Source organism: Phaethon aethereus (assembly GCF_964289735.1).
Source record: "Phaethon aethereus genome assembly, chromosome: 1".
NCBI lineage: Eukaryota > Metazoa > Chordata > Aves > Phaethontiformes > Phaethontidae > Phaethon > Phaethon aethereus.
The window spans coordinates 205617280-205638406 of NC_138575.1; the positions used below are offsets into that span (position 1 = coordinate 205617280).

Genomic DNA, 21127 nt, shown 5'->3' on the forward strand with positions numbered 1-21127 from the left:
GGGAAATCAACAAAACTCTAGGACACCATTTCCCACAGTCCTACAGCACACAGTCTACTTCATGTTGAGGAGTCCCTTAAACTGATGCTAGTGGAGAGGACTTAGACAAAATTTATCAGCTATACTTATCTGACAGAATGGAGCAGAAATGGAGCTGGTTTTCTAAAGCCATTAGGTTTTTGCACACGTGGCCTTAACCGTCATTGGAATTGCGAAAACTGCCACTGTGGATGGACTAACTCATATGCAGTAGTTTTTTATAGGGAGGTTGAGGCATGTTATTAGTTCATTGGTGGAAATGTTCTCACTTGAACAATTTTAGGATTTTTTTATTCCATCACTGAAATGAAAAGTTTCTCTAGGAATTCTGATCTGCTCTCAGTGCAGATACTAGCAACCGCAGTCACCAGCAGGCACAGCTCTGAGTTTTGCTACTTTTGGTTAACATCAGATACGGCAAATTTTTCTTTGGGTTTGTTGGAACTATTTCAATTAAATATTATAACTTTATGTGTCAACAGAATTGTTAACTGTTATGCTATTCTGAAGAATCATTCTCCAGATCACTGCATAACATAATGCTCTTAGTTGCTGAACTTACCAGGTTTGCTCTTAAATTGTATTATTAATGTTTGTCTTAAAAGTCTGTTTTAATTCTTTGTTATATAAGTTTAATACATGATGGTGGATTCTCCAGCACTCAATCCAGACCAAGAGTCTTATCTTTTTTAAATTATCTGTCTCCAGTCTATGAAAACGAATAAATGAGTATATTCTTCCCAACTAGGTTTTACAACGTATCAGGAATAGATGGTCTCTAACATTAGCTGCAACATTAGTGAATTTTTAAGTCATGTGCAAACTATGGATGTTCTAATGTTACAAGGTACTCGTTGAATAAGTAGTAGAATTTGCATGAAACTACTTGATTTTCTCTTGAAAATAAATTAAAGCAGAGAGATCTGAAACAGAATTCTGTTTCTTTTCTGTGGCCCAGAGGTTAAATAAAATGCACATATACTTCCTATTTTATGACTAATACTATGATAAATTAAATCCTGCTTCAAAAATTGGTATGCTTACCCCATAAACAAGTTCTCCCACCATCCCATTCCAGATTTTTGTCTCTGGATCCCTTGCTCCATATTTTCCATCAGGAACAATGGCAATTTTGTACTTGATACCAATATGTTTTGCAATTTCTGATGCCAGATCTACACAGTATCCTTCAAACTTGTCATTCCCTTCAAACGTATCATGGTTTTTCTTGAACATAACATATGGGGCTTCCTATAATGAAAGAAGTAGAACTGTAAAGGAGAAGTATACAGAATATACTCTGAAAAGTAACATGTCATCTACTGACTGAGCGACACACATTTTATCAAAAGTTCATGGATAGTATTAGCACATTTAAATTAAAATGTATGAACAGAAATCCTTCTGGAAAGATATACTACTTACACTGTAATTTGGATTATACATTTCACAAGATTTATGAGCTTTACAAATTATAAACACAAAAACTATCCAAGAGGACATATAACTTTTACTTTGTTTTAAATGAAAGACCTTAGTGCAGTATATGCTAAATTTAAAGGGTGACTAAAGGTTGAACCTGTACAACGCAAATGACTGTGGGATAATGCAAGATATAATTTATACTTTTGACTTCAGTAAGTAAGCATATAATGTGGTTACTGTCTATGTAATTTCAGATGCACAGCCTGAATGATTTGCTTTCTTGGGGTTTAGAATGCATAGTTACTAGGAGGCTACATACATCTTAGTGAGAACACAGAAATACATTCTCAAGGAAACATGTATCTTCCCCTTTGAATGAACACTGCAGATTCTGCAAGTCTTTTATGATGAATCTAAGCAATATGCATGGACAAGAATGGTATTAAGTTGACACTGATTTTACATGCTGCATGAAAAAGAAGTACTAAAACATTTTGGGTTAGTGAGTGCCGTTGAAAGCAATTAAAACCTGTCTCAAAAAATGGTTCTTACATTCCCTGTGTAAACCATTCTATCACAACAGTGAACATGATGTGATTGGAAAATCAAGGTCACACTGGGAAAACAAGGTCACATTTTTCCTTTTTTGTTCTGTGTGGATTCAGACTTTAGCAATCAGTATGTAAAACTATACTTTCTGGTGGTATTTTAAATTACTTCACATAATTCATAGTCATAGCCAGTTCCAGATAAAATACTTGTCATAATGTCACCCTTTGTTTCAATTTACATTACAAAATATGGCAACTTGAGTTTTCTCCGTGCTGGCCCTGGAGAATGTTGTTTTTCTGACACTAACCTTGGTAGTACTCTGCCATATTTGTATCTTTCCTACATACATAATTAGTCCAAAAATAAAAATAAAGGTAAACGTGTAGTCTGAGAATGTCTGCTTCCTTGAAACTACATCAACATCAGCTGTAAGCAATAGCAATTTTGTAACCTCTGTTAGGTGTTTAACAATGGACGATACATGGCATGAATAAACCAATTCAAAAATTTTTCAGTGTGTCAGGTAAATTTTTCATTTTGGTTACCTTTTCTCCACCCAGGAGAAGAACTTGATAGGCAAGCCTGAACAGTATCTGTAATTTACTATTATAAGGTGAAAAGGCAGAGAAATAGAAAAGAGAGAGATTATACATGGGAGGCACTATTCCCTTTACTTATGTTGGTTTATCCCTGAGGTAACTCTGTCCAGGACCCACCTCCCTATAAGGATGGCAGAACGGAGCTTTGTGTAATGTGAGCAGAGAAAGTTGTGTAGTTTATTTACTTCAGTGTGACAGAAAGGTCCCAGATTAAATTCAAGACAGTTTGGGAATAGGGAAGTGCTAGTGTTTCATTAAAGACAGAGTCAGGTTCCTAAGTACTGCAGGAATGTTTCACTCTCTGGTGTATTCCCAGAGCACCTCTCCTCCCATCGTCTCCTTCTTACGTTATTCTCTGCTATGGGCATACCTCTTTGGGCCACAATCCCTGAGCAGTACTTCAGTGCTGGAGGCCACTGATGCATTATGGCCATCACTTCACCTAAGCAACCACACAGCATAGGAAAGTGTCCACACTGATACCCCCAAAGTCAAACTCCATCTGACTACCTGGTTCCTTGACCTATATATAAATGCCCAGAAAAATCTGAGGGTGACAACAGCAGATTGTTGCATTTCTTGAGCACATAGCTACGGCTGCTGCACAGCCAAGGACTGCCAAGGACTTCTAAAACTGGGGCAATCACCAAACAAGCTGTTGTCATCCTGAGGCGTGTGGCTGGGGCACTGCGAAGACCACTGAGCTACAGCATTAACTACGCACTGTGATCACTGCCGTGAGGCAGGGCAATGCCTTTGCCCGTCCAGAGTTTGTATCTTCAGAGGAAAACTGCTGACTATTACCAGCAGCCTGCACCATTTCTTGTATTAATATCCCCAGTTAAATCAGCTTAATCTCAGCCACCTGTCTTCCAGAGGGAAGGAGGAAGAGGAGCAGGGAGAAGGAGTCTTGCCCGCTCTTTGCAGTAGATCTTGATTTTGGGAAGTATTTTGGGCATATAAATCAAACGTTCCTCCCTCATGTAGGCTATTTGTTCCCACAAGAGCAAAAGCCAAAATCTGCGTCTTTCTACATCTGTTATTTCACAAAAATGGTTAAAAATAAAGAGGTGTAAAATATTATGTCTCCTGACTGTGATTTAGCCAACTGCTAGATAAAAATGCAACCAAGTCTTGTCCAGTATCCTACATTTGTGGACTCTCCTTATAAGCTTCAGTTACATTTGCTTGCTGCACCTCAAAAGCAGTTTTGTTTTTCAAAGACCAGAGTTAGTGACTGTTAGCTCTTCTGATTCAGCCTTTCTTATAAATCTCAAGCCAAAGTCATAAAATTAAAGTCACACCAGGAAATAATAGTTCTGGAGAGGGACACAAAGCGGACAGGCACAGAGGAGGCCAGGTCAGCCTGCTCCTTCTCCCAAAACCCAGACACTGTGCTTCTGCCTTGCACCTCACCACTGACAGGGCTGCTACAAAAAAGCATTTAAACTGTCTCTGCAGAGCAAAGCAAAATGGGGGATGCCTTATTTTTCCTGTTAAAGGCTAAATAAAGTTCAGCCCTCCTCCCCATGAGTTCTGTGAGGGAACGTTGAGAAGGGAAGCAGGGGAGTCCAACACTGTCCTTGGCAGGTACAAGCAGCAGTAATCCCATCCAACGGAGGGACCACGAAATGAGAAGTCAGAAAACATGGTTTCTGGCAGGGATCTGTTGGGTGACTTAGGGGAACCACTGGAGGTGATTCTGCCCCTCTCCTCCACTCTGGTGAGACCCCACCTGCAGTACTGCGTCCAGCTCTGTGGCCCCCAACGTAAGAAGGACAGGGACCTGTTGGATCAAGTCCAGAAGAGGGCCACAGAAATGATCCGAGGGATGGAACACCTCTTCTATGAAGAAAGGCTGAGAGAACTGGGGTTTTTCAGTCTGGAGAAGAGAAGGCTCTGGGGAGACCTTATTGCAGCCTTCCAGTAATTAAAGGGGGCTTATCAGAAAGATGGGGATAAGGGGTAATGGTTTTAAACTAAAAGAGGGCACATTCAGACTTGATATAAGGAAGAAATTTTTGACAATGAGGGTGGTGAACCACTGTCACAAGTTACTCAGAGAGGTGGTAGATGCCCCCTCCCTGGAAACATTCAAAGTCAGGCTGGACGGGGCTCTGAGCAACCTGACCTGGTTGAAGATGTCCCTGCTCATTGCAGGGGGGTTGGACTAGATGACCTTTAAAGGTCCCTTCCAAAGCAAACTATTCTATGACTCTATGGTTCTCTGCCCATCCAATTCTCTTTCTACACACTCTGACCATACTGATTTAGAGCAAAATACAGCAAGGAACATCTCTTATAATGCAATTCTCTTATAGAATAAGGTAGTACCTCTTGCTGTGACTCCTTTAAAAGAAGCAGCAATTGAGTGAGATCTTCCAGTGTGAAACAATGCAATTAAAAATAATGGGAACACCTACTACCTTTTGCTGACTATGTTGTCTTTTTCCTCCTACCTGTTTTACACAGAATAAATAACATTTTATTTAATTGTTGTGTCTGCTTTACCTGCCAAATAATAAGAGATGTATTTTCAAGGTAGAATTTGATGCAGGGGATGCGGGTGGGACTGAATGTGGCTATCTGGTAAAGATTGTTTGCAAAAAAAAAAAATCAAACAGTAGCACTAGTTTTAAAATATGTAAATTTCAGACTTTGGGGGTATTTCAAACCAATGAGGTGTGCAGATGTTATTATAATAACATCAGGGCACTGAAAGGCAAATTTTACTGGTTTGCTAGCAAGCAACTTAGATGAACTTGCAAGGTCACACTGCAAAGTCAAGAAACATCTGAATTGATCAATAGCATGTACTCAGCCATATCTTGACGCTCTTTTCTATCTGTGGCACTGAAAAAGATGATTTTTTTCTGTACAATCTATTACAATAGCATTTTCTAAATTAGTAGTAATGTTAGTGTAACCATGCTAGTCTAAAGGTATAAGAGATGCAAGATATCTATGGAGAGGTAATATATTTTATTAGATCAGCTGAAATAGCTGAAAACAGTAGGCATGCTTTTTCACCATTTCCAGTTATAGCATCTTGTCTAATAAAAATATTACTTCTCCCCACCATCTTTGGATTGACTACATTTTTGAACTATAAACTCTTAACCTACTGATGTAAAACATGGGTTTGACTTACTGCTGAATTAAGTTTAACACCACAATATTTGCAGGATTTCAGCTGGTTAATAGTATTCTGTGGGGTAGTGAATCAAAGAAAAGTCCACATTGAAATGATTAATGACTAGCGCAGAACAGATATTTGAAATGGTGCAAGCTTTACTTATATAAGTCACAATTTTATAACAATACTTAACATTTGTAAATACAAGTTGATGTCTGCAACAATTACCTTTATAGATGTAAACAAATCATTCCACCACATTGCCACAAATTCATGTGTACAGTAAAATGCTCACAACTGATGATTCATACTATAAGGGAAGCTGGCGAAAGTAACTAACGCAAATACCAAACAGATCTATGTTTGGCTTTCCTATTCTGAAGTTAATTTCAAAATCTTTAAACATTGTAAAAATAATTTGTAAACGTGACAAATATTTGTGCAAGGAAATGTCTCATTTTTAGAACAAGAGTGGCACACATTATTACACTTTATTCTGAAAAAACACCTTCTGTAGATGTCAATAGAAGGTTTTTTGCTTTTGTGGTTTTGGGTTTTTTTTCTGAATAAAGTGTCCAGGATTCGGTTTGAAGTCTTTATTATTATTATCATGCAACAAACTTCAATTTTTTCTCCAGTCTAATAAAGAATTTAATTAATAAAATTTCTAATGAAAAAATACTTTTTTGTTATGAGAAAAGAGGTTATAGTTAGAATTTTTGAGGTAAGACTCCATCAAGAGTTTATCAGTCAAAACAATGAGGGTGATTCTCAGTCACTTAATGAATGTGTCTATCATCTGAGACACCCTAAGGTAGCCTGCTTGACCTCCAAGTGCCGTTCTGCAGGTCCTTTGTGCTGCCCTTTTAGGGATAGGTCTGATATCCTCAGTGCTAGGCATCCACCTATGGGCCACCGAATCAATTTCTACATCTCTGTGGACTTTGATGAAAACTTACACACTTGGGGCACAACTCATCCCACATGCCTGAAACAACATACAGTAGCTGAAACATCCACATGGAGTGGCCGTATATGGTGTAAAATAGGCAAGTGTCATCCTGACAGTGTAAGAAATGGGGGCAGGCAGTACATCCTAGAGCATCTTACATGTCACTGAGTGCTTATAAGTGGGCAACTGAATCAATACCCTTTGTAAGGTCATCTACATTTAGGTGACTCAGTCTTGAATAGGGTCCTGTCCTTGAATCTTAATCTGCCAACACCAAGACTATCTCGTTAAAATACTGAGCTGGAAATCACAATGCAGACACAGCTCATTGTACATTGAGCTTTGGTTCTAAAGGATTTTTATGGCTTTTTTAAGTTTTGCAATCTCAGCGTAGGTACAGAGTTGGCTGAATCATGAAAAGGATTAGAAAGTTTGGAGTAGTCTTCCCAGCCTATTCTCCTATGTTCTTCCTCAACATCTTGTCACCATATTTCTCAACTTGCTGAATTACAGATGATCGCTCTTCCTAGCTGAGTCACTCACTTTACTTTAGTGTTAGAGGAGGGCTGCACATGGCGTCCCTTCTTCAGTCATACAATGAGCCTACTGTGCACTTGGAGGTCCCAAGCCCCCCCTGGAGGGAATGCTTCTGCACACAGGTAGAAAAACTGTCCTTTCCAGAGGGCCAGATGTGCAGGAGGCTGTGCATCACATGGAGTGCAGGACACAGGGGTCTCCCATGAACTCTAAAAAGCAGGGCTGCATGACAGCTGGTAGAGTAAAGCTGCCCCTGCTGCCACCTCTCGCTGGGCTGCTCCTTCACCACATGACTAATACGAGATAGGTTGAGTGCCTATGCACTAAACTAAAACTGTAAAATAAATTCTATGTGCTCTCACTATATTACAAATGAGCATAACATTTTGCCAAGTAGAAAACACTGTAGTAAGTTCTTTGAGTCCACAGCTAATATAAAATGCATCTTACATGCAGCATTACAGCAAAGTAAGCATAGAGACATAAAAACTGAAGAAACAGTGGGCAAATCAACTTGTGCTATTTGGCTTCAGGCAAAAATTAAAGCGAGCCATGCTGAAAACTTGTGAACTTTTCATACGCTGCCATGACACCTGTCTTTGAAGACTGAAAAGCCTGACTGCAGGTTGCAGAAGCTTTTCAGTTTAATGTTGGGAAATACGCATGCAACCAAAAATATATGTGTCATCTACAATGGTTCAACTTCCCTTCAATGTGAAGAGGGCTGTGAAGAGGTCAAAACGTCTCTGTCTGGCATGTGCAACATGACTATAATACAGAGAAGAGCAAAATAACAGAATTCTGGAAGTTATTCTAGTTAAACATATCTTTGCTTTGTGTGTGTGATCACATGCTCGTGGATGCTAAAGAAATTGCCCTAGCAGGCCAATATTAAGAATCATGGTTCTAATCTGCCTTCAGCATCATGTGTGCAACTCCCAGCGGAGTCAATGGGAGATGAGCATGATAAGGCAGAATTCACCATATATTCTTATTCAAACCAAATTCTGATATATTTCTCTTGCACTGTGAATTTGAAACATTGAAAGGGGACACTTCTGGTCAAGCAGCAGTGCTGCTTTCAAATAATTGCATTTATCCCCAAATGACATGCTGCATCAACACAGGGCATGCTTTGGAATATTAATTCAGTTTTTGGTTTTGAAAATGATCCCACCAGCCCTTTCAATACAGGGACTGGAAAAGTTCTTTTGAAGATAACATTTATTATTATGCACATCAAAATGCTTCAATGCAAACAGGACAGGCAAGGTAACACATTTTAAAAGCTTTCTTGTTTTCCTTTTTTTCCTTTCTGGCACACAGGAACCTTTTATATTACTTTTTATTATTTTTTTTTACTCGCTTCTCCTAAGCTTGGAGCTATTTATGGAAATTACAGTATTCATGTATGGTAGCTTCAGTCAAAGATATCAGGATTGGTATGAGAGGAAAATTTCGACTGAAAGCTTGTTATTCACATCGTTCTCTTCTCAGCTTGGCAAAGTTGAAGGTTAACGTCATCTGTTCTAGACATTTCAGATTAGTCACAGAACTTTTCTTGGTGGTTCAGTGCCTGGTCATCCAGTCAGAGGAACAGTAATCCATATGGAAAAATTAGCTCAATGCTACTACACTGGTGGTTAATACTTGAGCCTTAGTTAGGAATGTTCGCAGCATCTTGGGACTCTTTTCTTCCTTGATCAATTTCTTAAAATAGGATTCTTCATCAGAGGCTGAAAAGAGGAGGACTGTACTGAAGTATATTTTTTTTTCCATCACCAAGTCTTTTTTTTTTTTTCTTAGGAAAAAGATACATATATTTTAAATGTCCCATGCAAAAAAATAAAATAAAATAAAAAGTTACACAGTTTGGTTAGGAGTTACATTCTGAATTCCTGTATAGTACTTTGGTTGGTTTGCTTCTTCAGCAGAAGACTTGTTAAGACATACTTAGCATATAAATGCTGATACACACTGCTGGAAAACTAGTAACTAACTGCATTTTTGAGTAAGAAAATGTCATGACACTTTCCTTTAGATTATTTTCAACTCTGTGTTAAATTAGAAAAATTATTGCTTAATAACACATGCAGAATATTCCTACCCACTTTAGACACAGCTATTCTAAAGGGTTAAAATGTCTTGTTTAAATGAAGCAGATGAAAAGGGCAGTGAACTGAGATGTAAAATCTTAAAAGCAGTCAGGTAAAGGTCACCCTTTGCCAGTTGGCTTTGACAAACATCAGCTTAAAAGGGCATGTCTGACTTCAGAGGGAAAATTGTTAAGTATTTTGTTTAAAATACAGAATTGCAAGAAACAATGGTTTTGAAAAACTAGGCATTAAAAATGTAAATGAATGAAGCAACCACATTCTCCTTTGCAACCACTCTTTAAAAACATCAGTAACACTGGAAAATCAAACCCCAAATCTATTTAGATTTAACTAAAATGGAAATGTTACTGAAATGCTGAATAAGCATATTATGAAATATGTTCAAATGCATTTGCTAAATTCATGTTTTCATTCACAATTGCAAGCAGATAATCCAGTTCTGATTGGCTGACTGAACTATACTACTTAGAATTTTAGCTCTTGCTGATGTTATTTTTGAATTTATAATGTATCAACTAAAATGAACACTGGCATTACAGACATCTCATTTTATACCCTCTATTTAATTCTGTCATTCAGAGGTTTAGGTTTTTCTTCCAGTTTCTTGTGAGTCAAGATTTATCAATTAGAGGTTGAAATAATTCACTTATATTTCTGAGACTTACTTCAGTAAAAAATGAAAGAGACTTAATACAGGAAAAAAATTACCGCAACTCAATTTTAAAAACCTGATTTCAAGTGAATCATTATATTAAATGTGTACCAAAAAAACTCTGTACAGACATGATAGTCAAGATAATTAAGACACATGGCTCTCACCCTCCCACTAACCTAGGAGCTGCCAGACTAAATTAGACCATAACTACAAATGAGATTGTGTCACACACGAGTATAAGCATTAAACAAAGAAACACCTTACCAAAATTGTAGTGACAACTACTGTTCTATTCTCAATGGCTGAAGTGTCATTTCCAAGTGTAGGTTCATGCTGAATCAAAACTAGTTTATCCATGTCATTCCAGTAACCCACCTGCAAAACAAAATGGATATAATTTACAGTAGAAAAGTCTACATTTTGTATAATTACAAATATAAATGATGATAAGAATAGAGTAATCCAAAGATAATTTTGTACCAAAGTGAGTGCTGTCACACTCTTAGGCAGGTGCATGGTGGTATGTATCTAACACTTTGGGTACACCATCTTGCACCACTGCTGCACAGTTAGACCTGGTATCACTGCCACTCAGCTGTTCCTGAATGATCTGAGCTACTTACTTCAACCAGAGGCACAAGTTAAATCCCATTTTCAGTAGTTTGAAGCCTTTCTAGGGCATAAATGAGATACGAGAATTTTTGTTCTCTACAAGAAAATTTTCATTCACTAATGCTCCAGATCTCCTGTGCTTAGGCAGAAGAGTGAAAGACGTCTGGATGACAGCTTTGCAATTCAATGGCTGATCTCAATTCCCTGCTCCATCGTCGGCCTCCCAGGAGACCCCGACACAGGGACTTACAGGCTTGTTCCACTTAACTGCTGGCACTGACCTTCAGTACCTACATTAGGAGCCCTGTTATTAAAGCTTTCTTTACACTCACTGGACAGACAGGCACCACCATGCAGTGACTCAGCTCATGTAGGATAAGCACCCCCCTAGAAAAGTGCTTGCTTTCCCCACTGACTCTAAAGCATGGTGAGAGTGACTTCACTCTAAAAGTACCTCTGGTAAGTGCCTACAGGGAGGTGGAACAAATCAGGTTTTCTTCTCGGTGTCTGCATTTAGGCTGCCACAAGCCTTCCCAGAGCAGCCTGAAGGTGAAACAGCTGCCTTTGTTCATTGCTGGCGATGAACTATTCTAGAGACAGGCTTGAATCACTCATTCTTGTATTCCCATGGAGAAAAAAAGTAATCAAAAGTGGTATGCCTGCAGCCAGAAGCCTTCCCTTACATACAGACATCACTCACTGTAGCACACACCTCCGTACTCAGTACAGCCTGCAGCTGTGCCCTGTGCATCGGTAGGGATGCTGCCGGGCACAAGTTACGAGTCAACATCCTTTCCTGGGAGGGCCCAGGGATGCAGTGCTTGCTATAAGAACAGACGGGATGAAGGCAGCTTGAGAAAAGAAGGTTCCCCTTCTGACTTTCATTGATGTTTTTGGAAGTGTCTCAATGAACACTTAAAACTTCCCACTCACCCCCCAAAAATCCCCACAGGCTATATACTATGTCTTTGGATGGCCAAAAGAAGATATGAGACCTAAAATACTTTACTGTTTTTTAAATCCTGGCTATTCAGAATCTTACAGCACGCTCACCTCCTCACTGCAGGTGGTGACAACATGTGTAGTATCTGTATCAGCAAATGGTATTTCTGGATTTAGAGTTCTTTCCAATCATTTAATGTTGCCCTGGGTGAAGTTATGTAGGAAAGGTAACTCGCAAGGCTTCCTGGGAATGTTGTGTGCATGATGTTCCAAGTACAAGGCGGATGTCTATGAAACAACAAGTAGTTCGTGACAGTGGTCCCTTGTCTCACTCTAACTGGGTGATGTTTAATTCCACCTTCCCACCCATCCTTTCAGCACACCAGACACAGGTCCCTTAGCTGAAGCTGTTCTCACATCTAACATGGGGCTCACTAGCAAACACCCTCCCTTTTCTCCTTCTTGCCATTCTCTTTTCTATAACCAGATCGTGGTTGTCTGTGGACCCTCTGACATGGTTGCTGGGGAATGGGTCTGTGCCTCTTCCTCTGACCCACTGCTGACAGCACTCAGCTCCATGTCAAACGGACGACATAAACACAACCATGTCAGTAGAACAGTGCTCTAATCCCACCTAAAGGGGCTCTCCAGGCTGCTGAGAAACTAATGAATTAAGAGACTGATCTTTTTTCCCAGGAAAGGTGCAGACAGTGGCAGTGGTTTTAAAAGGTTCCTATCAAAGAAATGCAATTCAAGCCAACACAGCTCACTTTTCAGAAGCACCTGGGGGGGATCAGTCAGCAGCAACTCCCCCTTCCCTTCTTTCACAGAATCACAGAACCATTAAGGTTGGAAAAGACCTTCAAGATCATCAAGTCCAACTGTTAACCCAACACCACCATGCCCCTCTTCCTCGATTAATTAGGAGTTCATGAGACCAAGAGCTGGGAGAGAGGAATGCCTTGTCTATCTTGCCAGAAGAGGAAAGAAAATTTTAGTGGAAAGCAGGCTCCAGACAGATCTCCAAGGGTACTGTCAGTGCCAAAGGATAGCCTGTGCCTTGGATGAAAAGACTTCAGTGTGATGGAGGCTGGCTAAATGATCAGATCAGTTATGCAGCCAATATTATTTCTAACATTACTGTAGAACCCAGACTAAGGTTCACCATCACATAGGATTCTGCCTCCATGACGTCAAGAAACATTTTGTTCAGATCAATGCAGTGATGTGATATGAGAGTCTAGAAGTGCACGGGAGTGCTTTTGGTTCCTGGTCTCATAAGCATTAAAAAATCCTGTATATTCTTAAAACAGCCAAACTTCCTCTTGATTTTTATATTTACTATTTCATTAATTTCCTTTCTGAAAAAGAATTATGGAGAGGCAAGTCGTTTTAGCAGTCCCTAGAGCAGTGTGCAGACACACTCACCACAGTAGTGAATATGCATTTCTGAGAATTACAAAGACATGAAGTAATTCAATATGAGTGAGTGTGAGTGAATATGAGTGAATTTTTTTTCTATTATTCAAGCAAATAAGCACAAACTGTTCCCATCACAGCGTCTAGTATATTTAGTTGAAATGTTCTTTTACTCTTTGCAATTGCTATTATAGCGCAGGAGCCCTGATTTAGGTGTCTGAAGCTACCAGGAAGCTTCAGCATTGCAGATACAGTGGAGAGGGAGGTTTTCTTCCTAGTAGAATGCTAACAAGTATTCTTTTTCATCCAGACAACCACAGAGTCATAGATACAATTGATAACTGAAAATGTCAAGTTCCTGTCACAAACTGTGACCAGATAAAGGCAGAATATGTACACCAAAACCTGGCAGTTTGGGAAGCTCATTATAATGGTGAATGATTGTTTTTCATTGTGCGATTCCTCACTGCTGAAAAGTTCAGAAGGAAAGCAGAAAACGAATGATGTAGAGTGTTATAACAGTGAGTACCATATGAAAATGCAGACAGAGATAAAGGCGGATTTTGAGGAACGGCAACCATTCTTTAAAGGAATTTAGTTTGTGTGCATGGATGTGAACTTGCATGTGTGCATCTCAAACCTGCGATAAAGTAACTCTGGGACTGGATTACTGAAATCTGTAAGATATATAGAATCATAAAATCATTAAGGTTGGGAAGGACCTTTAATATCATCAAGTCCAACCATCAACCCAACACCACCAAGCCCACTAAACCATGTCCTGAAGTCACATGTCTATACGTTTTTTGAACACCCCAGTGATGGTGACTCCACCACCTCCCTGGGCAGCCTGTTCCAACCACTCACCAAGTAAAGACATTTTTCCTAATATGTAATCTAAACCTCCCCTGGTGCAACTTGGGGCCATTTCCTCTTGTTCTGTGGCTAGTTGCTTGGGAGAAAAGACCAACACCCACCTCATCACAACCCCCTTTCAGGTAGTTGTAGAGGGCAATGAGGTCTCCCCTCAGCCTCCTCTTCTCCAGACTGAACAACCCCAGTTCCCTCAGCTGCTCCTCATAAGACTTGTGCTCCAGACGCCTCACCAGTCTCGTTGCCCTTGACACGCTTGAGCACCTCAAGTGTAGTGAGGGATCCAAAACTGACACAATATTCAAGATGTGACCTCACCAGTGCCAAGTACAGGGGCACAATCACTTCCCGACTCTTGCTGGCCACAATATTTCTGGTACAAACATCTATATCATGGCATCATATCATGACACTTGTATAAGTATATAGATTCACAGTCACTGTGAGAGCACTAAATAGCAATATGCTTTCCTATAAATACCTCAAATCCCCAAGGAAAAAACTCTTCAAAGGATAGGATTGAATTCAGCTGTCAAAATAGATCTAATTCTATTTGGATTGCAGTTGGACTTCATAGCAGTTTCATCCACTTATATAGAGGCTGAATTTGTCTTTTAGGAAACAATATTGCAAAAATACCTGCCTCAAAGTAAATTTTGTCCAGATGGCTTTTGAGTATCTCCAAGGATGGAGACTCCACAACCTCCGTGGGTAACCTGTGCCAGTGCTTGGTCACCTTCACAGCAAAAAAGTGTTTCCTGATGTTCTGAGGGAACCTTCTGTGTGTCAGTTTGTGCCCACTGCCACTGGTCCTGTGCCTGGGCACCACTGAAAAGAGCCTGGCTCAATCTTCTTTGCAGCCTCCCTTCAGGCATTTGTACTCATTGATAAGATCCCTCTTGAGCCTTCTCTTCTCCAGGCTAAACAGACCCAGCTCTTTCAGCCTTTTCTCATAGGAGAGACATCTCCCATCGTATTTGTGGCCCTTTGCTGGACTCTCACCAGTGTGTCCATGTCTCTCTTCTACTGTGGAGCCCAGAACTGGACACAGTACTCCAGGTGTGGCCTCACCAGTGCTGAGTAGACAGGAAGGATTGCCTCCTTTGACTTGCTGATGATACTTTGTCTAATGTAGACCAGAATACCATCAGCTGCCTTTGCTGCAAGGGCACATTACTGGCTTATGCACTATTTGGCATCCACCAGGACCCCCAGTGCCTTTTATGCAAAGCTGTTTCCCAGTTGGGTGGCTCTCAGCACATACTGGTGCCTGGGGTTGCTCCTCCCCACGTGCAGGACTTTGCACTTCTCCTTGTTGAACTTCATAAGGTTCCTGTTGGCCCATTTCTCCAGCCTGCTGAGGTCCCTCTGGATGGCAGCATGACCCCCTGGGATATCAGCCAATCCTCCCAGTTTGGTGTCATCAGCAAACTTGCTGGTGGCACACTCTGTCCCAGATCCAGACCATTAATGAAGATCTTAAACAGGACTGGACCCAGTCTTGACTCCTTGGCGACACCAATAGCTACTGGTCTCCAATTAGACTTCAGATGACTGATCACCAGGCCCTGGGCGTGGCCTTCAGCCAGGTTTTATTCCACCTCATTGTCTGCTTATCCAGCCCATACATCAATAAATTCTCTGTGAGGATTTTGTGGGACACATTGTCAAATGCCTTAATGAAGTTCAATATCCATTGAAGACAATATCCATGCTTCTTGCCCAAGTTGGAATTTAGCACCCAAATCTTAGGTTGTCTTGTGCAGGTACATGTGTAAGTATATGCTTTGTTTACTTTTTTTTTTTTTTAACTGGTGGCTCGTGGCTTAGGTGTACTCTTCACTGGGTAAAGAACTGGCTAGATGGCCAAGCCCAAAGAGTTGTCGTGAATAGAGTTAAATTCAGCTGGTGGCCAGTCACAAGTGGTGCTCCCCAGGGCTCGGTTCTGGGGCCAGTCTTGTTCAATATCTTTATTCATGACCTGGATGAGGGGATTGAGTGCTCCCTCAGTAAGTTTGCAGATGACACCAAGTTGGGTGGGAGTGTTGATCTGCTGGAGGGTAGGAGGGCTCTGCAGAGGGATATGGACAGGCTGGATCGATGGGCAGAGATCAACTGTATGAGGTTTAATAAGGCCAAATGCCGGGTCCTGCACTTGGGTCACAACAACCCCATGCAACGCTACAGGCTTGGGGAGGAGTGGCTGGAGAGCTGCCCAGTAGAAAAGGACCTGGGGCTGCTGATTGACAGCCAGCTGAACATGAGGCAGCAGTGTGCCCAAGTGGCCAAGGTGACCAACAGTGTCCTGGCTTGTATCATCAGAAATGGTGGGGCCATCAGGAGTAGGAAAGTGATTGTGCCCCTGCATTTAGCACTGGTGAGGCCGCACCTCGAATGCTGTGTTCAGTTTTGGGCCCCTCCCTACAAGAAGGACGTTGAGGTGCTGGAGCATGTCCAGAGAAGGGCAATGAATCTTATGAGGAGCGGCTGAGGGAACTGGGGTTGTTCAGTCTGAAGAAGAGGAGGCTGAGGGCAGACCTTATGGCTCTCTACAACTACCTGAAAGGGGGTTGTAGTGATGTGGGTTTTGGTCTCTTCTCCCAAGTCTCAAGTTGCACCAAAGGAGGTTTAGACTAGATATTAGGAAAAATGTCTTTACTTGGAGAGTGGTGAAGCATTGGAACAGGCTGCCCAGGGAGGTGGTGGAGTCACCATCACTGGAGTGTTCAAAAAACGTGTGGACGTGGCGCTTCAGGACATGGTTTAGAGGGCATGGTGGTGTTGGGTTGATGGTTGGATTTGATGATCTTAAAGGTCTTTTCCAACCCTAATGATTCTGTGACTCTGTGGTTCTGTGAATTGGGCTTTAGCTTTCCTTACATCATCCCTGGATGCTCAGACAATATTTCTGTATTCCTCCCAGGTTACCCATCCTTGCTTCTACCCTCTGCATGCTTCTTTTTTGTGTTTTGAGTTTGGCTAGGAGCTCTCTGTTCATCCATGCAGGCCTCCTGGCATTTTTGCCTAACTTCTTATTTGTTGGGATGGAACTCTCTTGAGCTTGGAGGAGGGGATCCTTGAATATTAACCAGCTCTCTTAGGCCCCTCCCTCCAGGGCCTTACGTCTTACCTTCCAAGCATATCTCTGAGGAGGCTAAAGTCTGTTCTCCTGAAGCCCAGGGTGTGAGTTTGCTTTTTTATTTTTGTCCCTGCTCATTGCAGGGGTATTGGACTAGATGACCTTTAAAGGTCCCTTCCCACCCAAACTATTCTATGATTCTATGATTTTCACCCTCCTCCCTGCCCTTAGGCTCCTGAACATCATCTTATGCTCACTGCAGCCAAGGCTGCCTTTGATGTTCACATTCCCAACAAGCCCCTCCTTGTTGTTGAGTATGAGGTCTAGCAGAGCACCTTCCTCATTGGCTCCTCTGTTCCTTGGAGGATGAAGTTGTTGTCAAAGGATGCCAGGTACTTCCTGGATTGCTTATGTCTTGCTGTGTTGTCCACCAGCAGATACTGGGGTGCTTGATGTCCCCCATGACAACCAGGTCCAGTGAATATGAGGCTGCTCCTATCTGTAGAGGGCCTCATCCCCTTCCTCTTCCTCGTCAGGTGGCCTAGAGTAGACACTCACTATAACGTCACCTTGATCTGTCCTCTCTTTAATCCTAACACATAAAATCTCAGTTTGTTCCTCACCTATCCTCAGGCAGAGCTCCATGCACTCCAGCTGCTCTCTCACATAAAGGGCCCCTCCGCTCTCATCTTCCCTGCTTATCCTCCCTAAAGAGCCTGCATCCCTCCACTGCAACACTCTAGTCAGAGGAGCCATCCCACTACACCTCCATGATCCTTCTCCTCAGATCCCTTCCCCTCACCAGCAGGTATTGGTACTGTTTTGCAGACAAGAACCAACTAAGAAATGCTGCATAAATGGAACTAATATGAGCATTGGCCATTGTTTCCCATTTTACTAAACTACATGGAAGTGTGCCTCTGACTAGCTGTGCCATTTTGTAATGCTCTGCTCACAGCCTTAAAGCTGTGGGCAACAACAATTACTTTTCTAAAGATTAGAGGCATGCATTACTTTGACTGGAAAGGCTAGTCCTGAAAAGATATTGCTGGGTGACTCATAAGTCATGTTATGTAGGACATGAGAAGAAGACATTAGAAGTGAAGGCCTCTTAGTTCAATTAAGTATAGCCATTTCTCACGTATTATATAGGATTTGTCAGGCTGGAGCACAGAATTGGTCCAATGACCATATATCAAATACTATGTAATGCATGAGAAATAAATTCTTGTGAGTAGCCAGATCTGTCAAAGCTGTTATGGCTTGTTATATCAAAGATAGGTAATGGCTTAACAGTGGCAGAGAGGCATGCCTGAAAAGGTAAGAAAAGCACCTGGGACTCCAGCACAGCACAGATGTAGCTCCTCTTTTTGTAGCCACTCTCCCCCTCAAACTGCAGGCAAGAAGAGAGGGTGCGGACATCCCTGCAGTGGTGCCAGCCAGACACCTCTCCCAAAACAGGTGACAAATGTTGAAACAGGAACAATAGGCCACTTTCGACAATTTACTCCCAAGCAAATTCCCTAATGAGTTACTGAAGTTATGACCTAATTAACCATATCTTTTCCACCTTGCCTCTCTCTCCTGTACAATTGGGAGTTAGGGATGGAAAAGTCATATTTCACCACTTGCTTTCGATGCACCCCAGCCACACGTACATCCTCCTGGCTGCCGACAGTGCAGCGTGCGGCCGGGAAGGGAGATGGAGTGGCAGCCAGGTCAGACACATTGACTGGCAGGAGACATTGGGCTTCCCAAGGGAGAAGGAGGACAGACTCACCTTTCCCAATTTATTCTTCAGCCATCTGTCATACTTTCAAAAGGCAACTGCACCAATACTCCTCATACACAGGCACATACTTTGCTTTGGTCTGCGATATACTGGCTGTTTGTTCATCCCAATGTGTAATTTTGCTCTGGGCCTGTAGTTTAAGACTCTGCCTCCTCATCAATGTGTCGTGTCTTCAGGGACACACAGTTCACCTGGGCTACTAGTTACTGGGCTTGTCACCTCTGGCCCGACTGCAGAGGACTATTTAATTTAATTCTGATTGCCTTGGCCCTACTCAAGTGGTCATGATTCTCCTCTGCACCATCAGCTCCTCACTTTTCTTGTCATGATGATCTTGCAAACAAAACAGGCCACAATGCCTCCAAAGGAACTAAAATCCTTGAACCTGAGTGCATTTTCTGCTCTTTATTTGTTTTATACTATGAAAAATGGACAAATTTCAGTACAGAAGAGAAAGGGTTAACTAAGCCCCCAGACTTACCTTTTCAAAGTGACTGGGCTGAGTGATAAGCTATATGCATTCAGACATGGCAGATCTGCTTAGACATATATTAATGTGCATTTGCCTAAGTTGCTTACAAGCAACCAATCAAGCACACAGGATTAGATACTGAATTAATTTCAGAAAATAGAAGTATTCAGGGCATTCTGCCTTCCTCCTCTCTCCTCTCCTTTCCCCTTTAAAAGCCCTATGTTAGTTACAGCCTATGATTCATGTTTACACTGAGCGTCCAAATGACCCTGCCTAAAAATGTCAGTAATTTGCAAGATAGAAATCTTTGGATAAGATACAAGAAATATCTACTATTCAGAGTTCTGACCATTTTCCATCACTCAGAAGCCTAGCAACACATCATCCAGCTGGTTTTCATTAGTATGCTTGACTGACTGACATCCCACCTCTCCATACTTGTTTTTGTGTTCTCCAATTTGTTGCACTCAGTAGTAGTATCTAGTAGAAAATGCAGTTCAAATCTGCTTCCACCAGAAATATTATCCATGTATTCAATATATTATCCTTTTTTAAAGCACACAGAGTCCATTTTAATCTATGTTTTCATAATCATTTCATCACACATAACTCATTTATGTGATATCAGGATAGTAAACTTTGTCAGTATGTACCTTCCGAGGGCCCGTGTTCTTCAGCTCAAAGACATCCATGGTGTAGTTGACTCTGCGACCATAGTGGTCAAACTGAACGTTTCCTGTCAATCCTTGTATTCGAACCTACAAATGGAAGAAAAAAGCATCATGAAGATCCAGCTTTATATTCTTTATTCCAAATGTCACAGAGCAATGAAAGCTATTCTATGTCCTTAGATTACCATAAGAACACTACTCTAGAAAAGACAGGCATTATAAAGCAAAAAAGTTGGCTACTTTTCCTTTGTATTCCTTTTTCCTGTCAAACCATGTTCAAAATGAGCTTACATAAGCCAGTATCTAAGTGCTAACAAAGACACACAACGGACCTTCTCTTCTTTCGTGCTGTGTAGCTCAACAATTTCCAGCTGCAGGTCCTAAAGAGAAGTACATTTTTTACCATTCTCATCACTGCTGCAGAATATTTTGGATGACACAAAATAAACCTAAAGGATGTTTGGCCTAAGCTCATATATCTTTTTAGCTTACACTCTAGTGGCTTAAATGTATAAATTGAGAATATATTGGTCGTCAAGGTAGACCTGACAACAACCTTGGCCCCAGCAAAGCAATTTACTGTCACAGAAGATGGGTGAGACATGCATAGGGCCTGGAAAGAGTGTTTTCAAAGCCTCAGAATGGAGAAGAACAGATGTAAAGCTGTAAGATTGGCTGTGCTAGTTTTCCACCACCTGTGTCTCAGCTGAAACCAGAAGTCTTTTTTTCTTTCAGCGTTTACTGACTCACTGACGGATACCCAGACTGTGGTCCTTATCCCAACAAAGCCATGACCATATTGCTGCTGGCTTTGATTGTATTGGGATCCAGCCATGTAAACCTCTTTGGCCACATTGGAAGGTTCATGCTGCCTGCCCTATCACAGAAGCCTGACTTCATGCTTCTCACAATTGTTACAGAACTGTACATCTGCACGGAGTATGTGAAGCACAAAAAATGCTTTATTTCTATCCTTAAGAGCCAGGATGTGGATTTAAAACACTTACTCCTTCCCTCTGTTCATTTCTATCTCTGCTTATTTTTCTCCAGGACTGAAACGTTGACTTCCAGGCACAGAGCTGCCAGTTCTGTCAGCAGTCACTTCTCCTCAGTTGTTTCTCCTGAATGGAGCCTGCTCATTTGCAATGATTTAAATTCTACTGCAGGATTTTTATTTTCTTACTGTCCCATTCAAAGGAAAGGCTAAAACATCTTGACAGAGACCTGGAATTTTCTAGCCATCCATATTCATCAG

The 21127-nt window shown here is 41.4% G+C and overlaps 1 protein-coding gene across 3 annotated transcripts in view; it reads right to left on the reverse strand.

Annotated features, from left to right (window-relative positions):
* Positions 1-21127, reverse strand: part of GRIA4 (glutamate ionotropic receptor AMPA type subunit 4) — a gene marked incomplete at its 3' end in the record, with an annotated part of 250182 nt that overhangs the window by 56429 nt on the left and 172626 nt on the right. For 2 of the 3 annotated variants that reach the window (XM_082009469.1, XM_082009470.1), the window contains exons 8-10: positions 19855-19959; positions 10277-10387; positions 1084-1290 (exon numbers count right to left, since the gene is read on the reverse strand). In XM_082009469.1, coding sequence (XP_081865595.1) covers positions 1084-1290; positions 10277-10387; positions 19855-19959 — 423 coding nt within the window. Of the gene's footprint in view, positions 1-1083; positions 1291-8943; positions 8977-10276; positions 10388-19854; positions 19960-21127 lie in introns of those variants that run through there. The other variant, XM_082009471.1, reaches the window with a different exon arrangement.